At 45.2% G+C, this 14,940-nt stretch overlaps 1 protein-coding gene across 1 annotated transcript in view; it reads left to right on the top strand.

The window, feature by feature from the left end:
• Positions 1 to 14,940, top strand: part of LOC110537751 (gamma-aminobutyric acid receptor subunit beta-2) — a 79,173-nt gene that overhangs the window by 24,212 nt on the left and 40,021 nt on the right. Inside the window, exon 4 of the mRNA XM_036937769.1 lies at positions 7,931 to 8,151. Coding sequence (XP_036793664.1) covers positions 7,931 to 8,151 — 221 coding nt within the window. The remainder of the gene's footprint in view (positions 1 to 7,930; positions 8,152 to 14,940) is intronic.

Below are 14,940 nucleotides of genomic sequence, written 5' to 3'. Positions count from 1 at the left end.
GTGGGCATTTTTCAGGGTAGATTTCACTCTAGAAGATGCCATGACTGTGTTAGCCTCAGATTCTGAGGTGTCATATGACAACGGTGAGGATGTTGGGAAGTGTTTGGGTTTTCCTCCGGAAAATCCACCCTACTGACCGAGACTGAAATGACCCCCATCCCTAGGGAGAGCAAGGGGAATTTCACAGCCCCCTACTACGCAACGGCCTCTCTGTGCTCTGACTTTACAGGGCTCATTGAGCGGGCTGCGAGCCGTCTGGAGATTACATTGCCCCCCATTCCCTCCAACCCGGAAGTGGATATGATGGTGGGCGGCCCATCCTCAAGACCAAGAAGGGCGGCCGTGCCTTTGACACTGGCTGTACCCTCGCTCTGAAAATACGTGGAGGGTGCATGGGGGTCGCCTTTAACGGTCAGAGCGTCGGAAAATGTGGACACCCCATTCGTCAGAGTCCTTTATCCTAGGTGAATAGGCTGTAGCAGCAGCAAATAATATTGCCCTCCTAGCAGCCTCTCTGTCCCGTCTCACCACGGGTAAGACTGAGCTGTCCGAAGAGGAGATAGAGGAAGCATTGAAGATTTATGGTGCCAACCTCCATCTCACACAAGCATTGGCTGTATGGGCGGGGAGATCCATGGCCACTTCGGTGGTCGCGGAGCGACACCATTGGCTGTCTATGATGGCTATGAAGGAGACCTACAAAGCCACCCTGCTAAACGCCCCCATCTCTGACAGCAGGCTCTTTGGAGCTGCCTATCGAGACACCTGCCTTTAGTAGGAGGGTCTAGAGCAGCTTCAAAAGACCTCCCTCACTCCACCGGACGACAGCATCCGGTGCACCAAGAGACGCTCTTGATGAGAGTCTCTTATACCTCGTAAAAACCCTACGCCACACACTCCTATGAGTAATGTGGCTCAGGGTCTAAAGAACAGCTCGTTGTTGACGCAATCACTGTTGGGAGACGGCACACTAACTCAGGCAGGTGTGCTGCGTATGTGTAAAACCAACGTGTCGTCGCCCCTGTTTCTCACAGAACGCGCCAATATTTCCTCTCCCTTTCAAAGGTGGCCCCCCTTGAACTGTCCCATCCAATTCTACCGAACGCCTCTCCCATTTTTGGGCATGATACAGACGGCGATGAAGACACCAGAGAAAGTAACTACTAAGTAACTACTAAGTAACTAAGAAATTACGCACCTTTTGGTGAAGGAGGCGGTTACAGTAGTTCCTACTTCCTAGTGCCAAAAAAGACAGTGGGAATGAGGCCAATATTGGATTTACGCACTCTCAATGAGAACTTAGCCAAATGGCCCTTCCGAATGCTTACGACAAAACGTCTGCTGGAATGTATCCACAACAGAGACTTTTGTGTAAGCATAGACCTAAAGGACGAATACTTTCATATGCTGGTACATCCTCGTCACAGGAAGTTTCTGCATTTCGCCTTCCAAGGAGTGGCTTACGAGTATGCAAGGATGCCATTCGGATACGCCCTTGAACCCCACACCTTTTCCAAATGCGTGGAGGCGGCGTTGGTACCGTTGCGTCGTCATAAGGCTATTAGCCTACCTAGACGACCTACTGGTTCTCGCCCCATCAGCAGAGCTGGCGATCGCATACACGACACAGACAGTGATTCATCTCACACGTCTGGGGTTCACTGTGAATTGGGAAAGAGCCCAGTCATCAGATTGTCTACCTGGGTTTACAGCTAGACACTGTGACTATGAAGACTAAAATTTCCGATCCTCGACGGGCTGCCTTGTTGCTGGGTCTCATGTTGTCTACCCACTCCGTGTTTCCGCTGGGACTTCTGCACATGTGCAGAACGCAGCAATGGTTTGCCAAACTACGACTGAACCCAGTGAATCACCGTCATCGGTTGTTGGTGGTTCCCATCTCGCTCATAGCGGACCTGAACTATTGGAGAGACCCGTGCGTTTTGACGCAAGGGTTCCCAATAGCAAAAGTGTCCTCCTACATTCCAGTGTTTACAGATGCTTGTCTGACTGGATGGAGAGGGACATATCAAGCCTCCCTCGGGACGCCACATCAACCTGCTGGAGTTGGAGACCGTTCTACTGGTTCTGACTTACTTCGTTTCTACCCTATGACCCATGACGTGCTGGTGTAGTGCTGGTGCTGGTGACAACCGAACCACAGTAGTCTACATAAATCGCCAAGAAGAAGTCACTGCACTTCACCGGCTGGCGGAGGAATTGTGGCTGTGGAGCCCCCTATGGTTCTCCCTACGAGCCCAGGACAAACCACCACTAGTGATAGACGCTTTTGCTCACCAACCATTGCCGGATGTTTTCCTGGACGCATTTCCACCGCTGTCAAAATTTCTCCCACTGCTAGCCAGCGTGTGAATCATATTGATAGTGTCCGATCGCCCAGGGGCCCAGTGGTACGCGGAGATGACTCAAATGTTGGTTGCACCATCATGGCCCATTCCACATCGAGAGGACGCGATGTCTCAGGCGGGAGGCATAATAGTGCAATTGCCTCTAATCGGTCAACCACTGAGAGTCTGGCCCCTGAGGGACAGATTAGAGCGCCATGGGTTATCTGATTCAGTAATCAGAACCATACAGGGTTTGCGTGCCAGTACCACATCCAGGATGTATGCCAGCAAATGGAACATGTTTTCACAATGGTGTGCCAAAGAGAATGTGGACCCTGTGTGCTGTCAGGTTGAGAGCGTGCTCTCATTCCTACAGTTCATGTTTGACATCAGCGCTCACCCGCCACCATTAAGGTGTTCGCGGCAGCGATTTCATCTTGTCATGAGGGGTTTGGCAGAGACACCGTCTTCAGCCACCCTCTAGTGAAACGGTTTCTATTGGGAACGCGGCGGCTTAGGCCAATGCCCAAAGCCATGCTGCCCGAGTGGGATTTAACTTTGGTACTCGAGGCGCTCTGCGAGACGCCTTTTGAGCCATTAAATCAAATCACCCTCAAGATGCTCTCTCTGAAGACGGCACTGTTGCTTGCTTTGACATCGGCCAAGCGCGTCAGTGATTTGTGTGCTTTTTCGACGAGACCCGACTGCCTTGCCATCAATGGCGATCTGAGCAGAGCGGTGTTACGTCCTAACCCAGAATTTATGCCGGTTATTAAAAGCTCATATAGGTCACGGACCGTTGAGCTGTGGGCCTTCTCCCCCCCCCCTCCCCATGCGGAGCGGAGAGAGGAGAGGCTTCATCGCATGTGCCCGGTGCAGCGATGATTAGGTCATCACCTCAGCTGTTTGTGTGTCACGGTGCTAGTACACATGGTAGACCACTTTCAGAACAGCAGCTGTCTCATTGGCATTGCGAAGCCATTGAGGCGGTTTATAAGGCGGCAGGGCAACCACTGCCTCAGGGAGTAAGGGCCCACTCCACTCGTGGAGTAGCGGCGTCTACGGCCCTTTTCAGAGGAACAGGGGTAGAGGATACATATGCAGCGGCGTCGTGGTCGTCACCATCTCCTTTTATCCGGTTCTACCTTCTAGACATGTCTTCGAACTCGCTAGCTCGTTCTGTACTCGACGTGGCTGATGGGGGAACATGAGTTACGGGAAAAGATGCAGGACCGTTGGGCGCGGTTCCCATTAGGTCCGTTCTTTTTTCAAGGAGAGAGACATGTGACATAACTCATATCTGAATTTGTCAGTACAGTAGAGTAGATGTCTTGACTGCCCACCAGTGTTTCACTGTGTTGGGGTAGAGTGATGAGGGAAATAGTACTGCAACTGGTATTACTGTACTATTAGAAGGGTCACTAACATACATGATACCTCAATATTCCATCCATCTGCTGAGTCAGATTAGTATGACCCATATTCTGCTATCTGCCCACGAATCATTGGTTTTGGCCTATGGATTGAGTGTGGCGGATTACACACTGAGAAATCAGTGAGTATGTCTTCTAAATTGGTTCAGCCTGCACTCAGCATTGCTGATGGGAGGGGTAGAACTAAGGTGAGAAACCCAGGACCAATGGACAGGATTTCCATCATGTCTGCTTTTTTTGCATTAGAATGACTACATGACAAGACTCCTGGCTGAGGGTGTGGTGCAGTAGAGTCACATGTTATGTCCTGCCCACAAGTCAATGACTGTCTATAACAGATTAGGGGTATAGTTCTATAACTGGTATTACGGTACTATTAGACCAATCTTTAATATTGACAGAATATTGAAGTATCATCTATCTGCTTGTACAGATTAGTATGGCTCATATTCTGTTTATCTGCCCACTTGTCATTGGTGAATGCCTCCAGGCTGAGTAGGGTGGATAAGACCGAGGACGCAGTATGTTGTGACACAGTGTTTACACCGTATGTTACAGTACTGCAGGATGTGGTCGCAGCCATAGCTGAGCCCGACCTTTTCATTAATTTTGGAAGTGTTAGGTTCGGCACGGAGTACATTTTGGAGCATTGCGTTCCGCCTTAAACCACTAGGAGCAGAGCTCCACGAAGTAGAACGGTAGTTACCGGAGTTATAACTCCAGTTCTATGAGTGGAGTGGAGCCCCATACAGCTTAAGACCCTGCCGACCCCTAGTCTTGCTGAAGATAATTTCTAGGGAGGCCGATTGAGGGGAAGCGTCCCGTTATATGTGGACACCTGTACTCCTATTGGCTGCATGTGTGTGTGTAAAGGTATAAAAAATAGAACTAGAGTTTCAAATCCGGTAACTATCGTTTTCTGATCCACGCCCCTACTTTTTGTTAACGTATCTGTGAACAACACGTGCATATCTGTATTCCCAGGCATGTGAAATCCATAGATTAGGGCTTAATGAATTCCTTTCAATTGACTGATTTCCTTATATGAATTGTAACTCGGGAAAATCATTGAAATTGTTGCATGTATCCCTTTACAAAAACAGATTTCAGTTTTGAAACTGCAGTAAAAATGCAGTAACTGCAGTCGACTGTGGTATTTTGGACGTAGTAATTGCAGTGTATCGCAGCTGAACTGCAGTTATACTGCACTCCATCTGCAGTTATACTGCAGAATTACTGCAGTAAAAAAAAAGGTTACTTTGGACACAGCACTTGCGGCACACTGCGGCAATACTGCACTCTGACTGCAATCTTTTTCGTAAGGGGCTTTTATATTTGTGTTCAGTATATAAAACTCACACAGCTGAGTAGGTGCCTATATACTGGCAGATCTTTGTCACAGCATGTTACCTCATAAGCAGCCTCTCTGAATGCTAAAAATATATTCCCTAAACCATTAGCACCTAGACCAGGTATTATTTGTATTTTCAACAGACAGTGTTAATTAATACACCTCACAGGCAATACTATTGATCAATTGACATAACAATGACCAACAATTAACACTTTATTGAATATAAATACGTCATTTGACATAAACATAAACATTTTTGATAAGCAGTAAAAACACCCTTAGCCCGGAGAAGGAAATAGAAACATTTCAAAATTATGAAAGTTACAACCAGGCTCTGCCGTTTGTTTTTGAATGTTATGATGTACAATGTTTGATGGGACTTGGAATAGCATAGTTAGGTCAGCAAAAATGTTAGCAACAAACTTTGTTGCAAACAAGAAGTTCATGTGGAGAGAAATGGAGGGATATGTTGGGCTTGAGTCACGTGACGATAGCTCACTGACTCAATCTCTGTTTCTGCTTTCATGCCCCTCTTTCCAGTCAGTCCATTCAGTGTAGTAGATATAGGGATGTCATCATCTTTGCAACCAACAGACATATCCAAAATGCATGTTCAGCCTCTGTTAGGAGAAGTGGATCTGCTAGTGGGGACAAAAGTGCCCTGAGACAGCAAGTTTCCCAAGTTTATTTTTCATGGATGGATGGATTGCTGTGCTTCTTATTGTTAGCGTAGCAGGAGCAGTGTGCTGGCTTGGCTGTTTGTTCCAAATTCACTCTGAACATTTTGCAATACTCTCTGGCTAACCACACAAATGATTATATTCAGCTGATATGCAATGTGCTCTGCAACTCTAATTTTGTCAATTGTTGTTTTATAGAGAATATTAGGAATCATTTGCAGTGACTCAGTCAATACATTTCGATATGAAGTCAGGACTGGGCTAAGTTACCAAGGATGTAAAAAACCTGAAGTAGTCAATATGCAGTATATGAATTGGGGTCATATTTTCTCTCCTTAGATATTTTTTAGCTTGTTTTTCTATTAAACATATTGATGATGTAATCTCTACAGTACACAGATACATGTTAAACAGAATACCTGTTTTACAGTGCAGTGCAGACATGCACCACATGACCAAAGGTATGTGGGCACCTGCTCGTCGAACATCTCATTCTAGAATCATGGGCATTAATGTGGAGTTGGTCCCCCTTTGCAGCTATAACAGCCTCCACTCTTCTGGGAAGGCTTTCCACTAGATGTTAGAACATTGGTTGAGGTCAGGACTCTGTGCAGGCCAGTCAAGTTCTTCTACACCGATCTCAACAAACCATTTCTGTATCGACCTCACTTTGTTCACTGGGGCATTGTTATGCTGAAACAGGAAAGGGCCTTCCCTAAACTGTTGCCACAAAGTTGGAAGCACAGAATAATTGACAATGTCATTGTATACTGTAGCATTAAGATTTCCCTTCACTAGAACTAAGGGGCCTAGCCCGAACCATGAAAAACAGCCCCAGACCATTATTTCTCCTCCACCTAACTTTACATTTCGCACTATGCATTCGGGTGTGTAGTGTTCTCCTGGCATCCACCTAACCCAGATTTGTCTGTCGGACTGGCAGACGGTGAAGCGTGATTCATCACTCCAGAGAATGCGTTTTCACTACTCAAAAGTCCAATGGCGGCAAGCTTTACATCACTCCAGTCGATGCTTGGCATTGCACATGATGATGTTAGGCTTGTGTGCTGCTGCTCGGCCATGGAAACATATTTCATGAAGCTCCCTACGAACAGTTCTTGTGCTGATTTTGCTTCCGGAAGCAGATTGGAACTCGGTAGCGAGTGTTGCAACCAAGAACAGATGACGTGCTACGCACTATGTGCTTCAGCACTCGGTTGTCCTGTTCTGTGAGCTTGTGTGGCCTACGTTGTTGCTCCTAGGCGTTTCCACTTTACAATAACAGCACTTACAGTTGACCTGGGCCACTCTAGCAGCGAAGAAATTTTGATGAACTGACTTGTTGGAAAGTCACTGAGCTCTTCAGTAAGGCCATTCTACTGACAATGTTTGCCTATGAAGATTGCTCGATTTGGGTGCTCGATTTTATACACCTGTCAGCAGCGGTTGTGGCTGAAATAGTCAAATCCACTCATTTGAAGGGGCGTCCACATACTTTTGCAAATATAGTGTAGCTCTTTGAGTTGTTGTGATGCGAATGCACAATGCCAAGGGAGGGTCTGAAACGCTTGCTACTGAAATAAAAAACATGTTTTTTTTATTTGGACATGCTGGCATTTCACATGTGCAGTAGTACTAAGCCATTGCAGACAACATTCTTAAAACCAACATTCATGTCTTGCTAAAATAAAGTTTTTGGGGTCTCTATAACTCTGTCAAAGACAAATGGTTAGACACTACTCATGTTGAGTTAATACATTTTTTCTTGACTTTCCGTCCTGATCCCTGGGCCCCAATAATATCTCTCTCTCTCTCTCTCTCTCTCTCTCTCTCTGCCTCTCTCTCTCTCTCTCTCTCTGCCTCTCTCTCTCTGCCTCTCTCTTTCTTTGTCTCTTTGTCTCTCTCTTTGTCTCTCTCTCTCTCTCTCTCTCTCTCTCTCTGCCTCTCTCTCTCTCTCTCTCTGCCTCTCTCTCTCTCTCTCTGCCTCTCTCTCTCTCTGCCTCTCTCTTTCTTTGTCTCTCTCTCTCTTTGTCTCTCTCTCTCTCTCTCTCTCTCTCTCTCTCTCTCTCTCTCTCTGTCTGTCTGTCTGTCTGTCTATCTCTTTCTCTTTTTTAGGACTATACATTGACTATGTATTTCCAGCAAGCTTGGCGAGACAAGCGGTTATCCTACTCAGAGATTCCCCTCAATCTCACCCTGGATAACCGGGTAGCGGATCAGCTGTGGGTCCCGGACACCTACTTCCTAAATGACAAGAAGTCTTTTGTCCATGGTGTCACTGTGAAAAACAGAATGATTCGACTGCATCCAGATGGCACTGTGCTCTATAGCCTGAGGTAATGTTTGTAATGTTTCATAATTGTAAAAAAAAATCAATGACTTGACATTACTTTGGAGAAATAAGTAAATATTGTAACCAAGCCATGTACAAAACCACACCTTGAATAGGCCTATCTCAACCCAATAAAGACAATGTTTGTTGGCAAGTTACTTAGTGAGCCGGTAGACTTAGTCATCCATCATCGTTATCTTTCTAACTATCCAACAGTATGAGAGCAGACAATCCATATCCTTGAATATTCCCCAGAGTCATTTTATTAACAAATTACCGGATACTTTAGACAACAGTATGTCAACTGAAAAGCTTGTTTGACATTTTTGGGTGGTTCATATTGAGATGCTATAACCTGTTTCCTGATTAATGGCCTCTATATAATGTGAATGGATTTCCAATGGAATATTCAAATGGGCTGGGACCTCTTTAAAATCAGTTGAAGTCCATTTCTTAAGGAGTACTTTTGTTGGTTTCAATCAGATGAGCCACTGCATAGCACATTTGTAAGGTGGGTGGATATGTATTGAAGAGTATAATGACTGCAGTGCTGTGGATGATAATACACCTACGTAGCTTTTTGGAAGTTGGATCTGTTACTTAGAAAAGGGGCCAGAATAATGCCTTCGCATCCCATTTATAAACACAGGTTATTGAACATCATCCAAACGTCATGACAACACCGCTGTGTGCAGATATCCCCCTATCCAATAAACTGACGGGCTATTGTTGAGTTGCAGAAAATGGGAAGAGGGAGGGCAGGGGGACTTGTCGGATAAGGCGGATATGACTAGCTCATCTCTGTACCCCAGACATACAACTATCGCTAAGGTCCCTCAGTCGAGCAGTGAATTTCAAGCACAAATTCAAGCACAAAGACCAGGCAGGTTTTCCAATGCCTCGCAAAGAAGAGCACCTATTGGTAGATGGGTAAAAAATAAAATGAAAAGTAGACATTTAAATATCCCTTTGAGCATGGTTAAGATATTCATTACACTTTGGATGGTGTACCAATATACCCAGTCACTAAAAAGATACAGGCGTCCTTCTTAACTCAGTTATCAAAGAGGAAGGAAACCGCTAAGGGATTTTCACCATGAGGCCAATGGCGACTTTAAAACACTTACAGAGTTTAATGGCTGTGATAGGAGAAAACTGAGGATGGATCAACAGCATTGTCGTTATTCCACAATACTAACCTAATTGACGAAGTGAAAAGAAGGCAGCCTGCACAGAATAAAAATGTCCCAAAACATGCATCCTGTTTACAACAAGGCCAAACATTTGTCCACAAAGTGTTATGTTTGGGGCAATCCAATACAGCACATTACTGAATACCACTCTCCATATTTTCAAGCATAGTGGCGTCTGCATCATGTTATGGGAATGCTTGTAATCATTAAGGACTGCAGTGTTTTTCAGGATAAAACATTAACAGAATGGAATTAAGCACAGGCTTAATCCTAGAGGAAAATGTAGTTCAGTCTGCTTTCAAAAAGACACTGGGAGACAAATTCACCTTTCAGCAGGACAATAAACTAAAATACAAGACCAAATATACACTGAAGTTGCTTACCAAGATGACAGTGAATGTTCCTGAGTGGCCGGGTTAAAGTTTTGACATAAATCTACTTCAAAATTTAGTCTAACAATGATCAACAACCAACTAGACAGAGCTTGAAGAATCTTGAAAATAATAATGGTAAATTTGAAAAAATAAAAATAAATCAAGAAACATGTTTTCACTTTGTTATTATGGGCTATTGTGTGTAGATTAGTGAAAAAATATTTAACAATTTTGAGTTCAGACTTTAACACACCAAAATGTGGAATAAGTCAAGGGATATGAATACTTTCATTAGGCCCTGTCTTTTTTCCCTAGACTCCATCTGCCCCCCCCCCCCCCCCCCCCCCCCCACTATGAGTTAGCACTTGGTATGTTGGCTTAGTGTTCGACACTCCATGTTACGTAATTCCGTCTCTCTCCTCCACTGCAGCAAAGAGCAATTAGCTGATTGTTTCATGGAGTGATTCATTGATTATTAAATATGTCAACCATAGAAGCCACATTATTGCTGAGGCTAGATAACTTTAAGTTATTAGAGTGTCAGAGTCCAGAATAATCTCTCCATCTATCATTGATCTGAGCCGTCCTATCAGACGAGAGAAAGAGGAGGGGAACTGGAAGCCTTGTCTCCCCTGTCTCCCATCATATTTCCCCTTCCCATCTTACTTCCTGATAACAAACAGCACTACTAAAGCTGCATTATATCCTCCCCCTTTTGTGACGCAAGGCCAGGGCTTTGAGTTGTCAACAGAAATATTTTACATGGTTATTATATTGCTAACAATGAGGTGAATCACTTGTTAAATGCAGCCAGTTGCATAGGCCTGAGCCAAACAAAGAATAGGAAATTGGGCCCTTAGGAACTTCATATATTATAGATGTGGGCGAAGTAATTCTTACTGTATTGCAAAGTGTCCTATTATACACAAGTGTTTGGAATAATGCACTGTATTTTCCTGGCAAGATAACTAGTTCTAGTGGGGATTTTTATATGCTACATACGCTGAGAAAAGATCTCTTCAAAACAAATATACTCAGCAAAAAAAGAAACGGACCCTTTTCAGGACCCTGTCATTCAAATATAATTTGTTAAAATCCAAATAACTTCCCAGATCTTCATTGTAAAGGGTTTAAACACTGTTTCCCACGCTTATTCAATGAACAATAAACAATTCAAGAACATGCACCTGTGGAACGGTCGTTAAGACACTAACAGATGGTAGGCAATCATAGTTATGAAAACTTAGGACACTAAAGAGGCCTTTCTACTGACTCTGAAAAACACCAAAAGGAAGATGCCCAGGGTCCCTGCTCATCTGTGTGAAGATGCCTTAGGCATGCTGCAAGGAGGCATGAGGACTGCAGATGTGGCCAGGGCAATAAATGGCAATGTCCGTACTGTGAGATGCCTAAGACAGCGCTACAGGGAGACAGGACGGACACTTGATCGTCTTTGCAGTGGCAGATCATGTGTAACAACACCTGCACAGGATCGGTACATCCGAACATTACACCTGCGGGACAGGTACAGGATGGCAACAACAACTCCCCGAGTTACACCAGGAACGCACAGTCCCTCCATCAGTGCTCAGACTGTCTGCAATAGGCTGAGAGAGGCTGGACTGAGGGCTTCTAGGCCTGTTGTAAGGCATGTCCTCACTAGACATCACCGGCAACAATGTCGCCAAACCCACCGTCGCTGGATCAGACAGGACTGGCAAAAAGTGCTCTTCCCTGATGAGTCGCAGTTTTATCTCACCAGGGGTGATGGTCGGATTTGCGTTAATCGTCGAAGGAATGAGCGTTACACAGAGGTCTGTACTCTGGAGCGGGATCGATTTGGAGTTGGAGAGTCCGTTATGGTCTGGGACGGTGTGTCACAGCAACATCATCGGACTGAGGTTGTTGCCATTGCAGGCAATCTCCAAGCTGTGCGTTACAGGGAAGACATCATCCTCCCTCATGTGGTTCTCTTCTTGCAGGCTCATCCTGACATGACCCTCCAGCATGACAATGCCACCAGTCATACTGCTCGTTCTGTGCATGATTTCCTGCAAGACAGGAATGTCAGTGTTCTGCCATGGCTAGCGAAGAGCCCAGATCTCAATCCCCTTGACCTGTTGGATCAGAGGGTGAGGGCTAAGGACATTCCCCCCAGAAATGTCTGGGAACTTGCAGGTGCCTTGGTGGAAGATTGACGTAACATCTCACAGCAAGAACTGGCAAAACTGGAACAGTCCATGAGGAGCAGATTCACTGCAGTACACCAGATACTGACTGTTACTTTTGATTTTGACCCCCCCAGGGACACATTGTTACATTTATTTTTGTCACATGTATTTGGAACTTGTTCAGTTTGTGTCAGTTGTTGAATGTTGTTATGTTCATACAAATATTAGCACATAAAAACTTTTTTTTTTTAAATAAACGCAGTTGACAGTGAGAGGACGTTTATTTTTTTTCTGAGTTTCGTAATCTGGGTGTAATGGAGAGAGAGCATGCATTTTTTACCTAGCTCCTGGAAAATTTAAATTTTATTCCCCGACCGCTATGTGGAAAAATCACATTAAGCAGAGGCTTTGGAAGTCAAGTCATTTGTCTAGTGTGCTCCCTCGCCGGCCTCTAGGTCACCAGGCTGCTCGTTATGGCGCACACCTGTCACCATCGTTACGCGCATCTGCGCACAATGATACTCACCTGGACTCCATCACCTCCTTGAGTACCTGCCCTTTACATGTCACTCCCTTTGGTTTCTCCCGCAGTCGTCATTGTTTCTGTTCCTGGGTCATGTCTGTGCGTTGTTTGTGTTACGTATTTGTTTTTTTAATTTATTAAAACACTCCCTGAACTTGCTTCCTGACTCTCAGCGTACATCGTTACAGAATGACGACTGAAAGGGAAGCATCAGGGAGTGATTTTTTTGTTTTGTTTTTTGTGTTGGAGGTGATGTCTGGTCTGGGTGGTGGAGCCGGAGCTACCTGAGAGGTCTCGGCTGGTTTGTCGGATTCCCATGTCTCAGTTGGCCCGACAGGTTTCCATACCTCAGTGGGAACGATAGCCTCCCATGCCTCAGCGGGCTCGATAGGCTCCCAAGCCTCAGCCGGGTGAATCGGTTCCCGTGCCTCGACCGAGGCACGTCCTGCGGCTGGAGACGAACGTGCTGAGGAGGGGGTACTGTCAAGTATGCTCTCTCTCCAGCGCTCTAGATCGTCATGCTCCCGTGCCTCAGCTGGATCGACAGGTTCCCGTGCCTTAGCATAGGTGACCGGTCCACTCCTGATCCCAAGGGATCGTCACCTTGGCCGGTGTCCTGCGGCCGGAGCCGCTCGTCGGGGAGGGGTTACTGTCACGTGTGCAACTGCGCATAATGACACTCACCTGGACTCCATCACCTCATTGATTACCTGCCCTTAATATGTCACTCCCTTTGGTTTCTCCCCAAGTCGTCATTGTTTCTGTTCCTGGGTCATGTCTGTGCTTTGTTTGTGTTGCGTGTTTGTTTAATTTATTAAAACACTCACTCCCTGAACTTGCTTCCCGACTCTCAGCGTACATTGTTATAGTCATGATTGTAGAATGGAATTTATCCCCTTTCTACATTGATTTTCATCTTGTTTCTAAAGGATTACAGGATGCAAATTTAGATGGGGCCCGAAGGGAAGGGTGAAGGGGAGGAGGATGACACTGACTAGCAGTGTGAGACAGACCTTTGACAGTGCATTTGTGTTTAGACTAATGACCTTCACAGGCTGCTGTCAAGCCCAACGTGACCAGAAGCACTTATTTTGAGAGCTGTAACATGAAAGCAGGGGTTAAATTTGGCTCATAACTTAAGGAATAAAGACATACGGTGCCTTGCAAAAGTATTCATCCCCCTTGGCGTTTTTACTATTTTGTTGCATTACATCCTGTAATTTAAATGGATTTTTATTTGGATTTCATGTAATGGACATACACAAAATAGTCCAAGTTGGTGAAGTGAAATTTAAAAAATGTTTTTATTAAAAAACTGAAAAGTGGTGGGAGCATATGTATTCACCCCCTTTGTTATGAATCCCCTAAATAAGATCTAGTGCAACCAATTACCTTCAGAAGTCACATTAGTTAAATGAAGTCCATCTGTGTTCAATCTAAGTGTCACATGATCTGTCACATGATCTTATTGTATATATGCATACACCTGTTCTGAAAGGCACCAGAGTCTGCATCACCACTAAGCAAGGGGCACCACAAAGACCAAGGAGTTCTCCAAACAGGTCAGGGACAAAGTTGTGGAGAAGTACAGATCAGGGTTGGGTTATAAAAAAATATCAGAAACTTTGAACATCCCACAGAGCACCATTAAGTCCATTATTAAAAAATGGAAAGAATATGGCACCACAACAAACCTGCCAAGAGAGCGCCGCCCACCAAAACTCACAGAGCAGGCAAGGAGGGCATTATTCAGAGAGGCAACAAAGAGACCAAAGATAACCCTTAAGGAGCTGCAAAGCTCCACAGTGGAGATTGGAGTGTCTGTCCATAGGACCACTTTAAGCCGCACACTCTGCAGAGCTGGGCTTTACAGAAGAGTGGCCAGAAAAAAAGCCATTGCTGAAAGAAAAAAATAAACAAACACGTTTGGTGTTTGCCAAAAGGCATGTGGGAGACTACCCAAACATTTGGAAGAAGGTACTCTGGTCAGATGAGACTAAAATTGAGCTTTTTGGCCATCAAGGAAAACGCTATCTCTGGTGCAAACGCAACACCTCTCATCACCCCAAGAATACCATCATGGTGGTATGGTGGTGGCAGCATCGTGCTGTGGGGATGTTTTTCATCAGCAGGGACTGGGAAACTGATCAGAATTGAAGGAATGATGGATGGCGCTAAATTCAGCGAAATTCTTGAGGGAAACCTGTTTCAGTCTTCCAGAGATTTGAGACTGGTACAGAGGTTCACCTTCCAGCAGGACAATGCCCCTAAGCATGCTGCTAAAGCAACACTCGTGTGGTTGAAGGGGAAACATTTCAATGTCTTGTAATGGCCTAGTCAAACTCAGACCTCAATCCAATTGAGAATCTGTGGTATGACTTAAAGATTGCTGTACACCAGTGGAACCTGTCCAACTTGAAGGAGCTGGAGCAGTTTTGCCTTGAAGAATGGGCATAAATCCCAGTGGCTAGTTGTGCCAAGCTTATAGAAACACACCTCAAGAGACTTGCAGCTGTATTGCTGCAAATGGTG

This window comes from Oncorhynchus mykiss, chromosome 12 (genome assembly GCF_013265735.2).
Source record: "Oncorhynchus mykiss isolate Arlee chromosome 12, USDA_OmykA_1.1, whole genome shotgun sequence".
NCBI lineage: Eukaryota > Metazoa > Chordata > Actinopteri > Salmoniformes > Salmonidae > Oncorhynchus > Oncorhynchus mykiss.
Note: the sequence above shows the minus strand (reverse complement) of the source record. Positions and strands in the feature narration are given on the sequence as shown.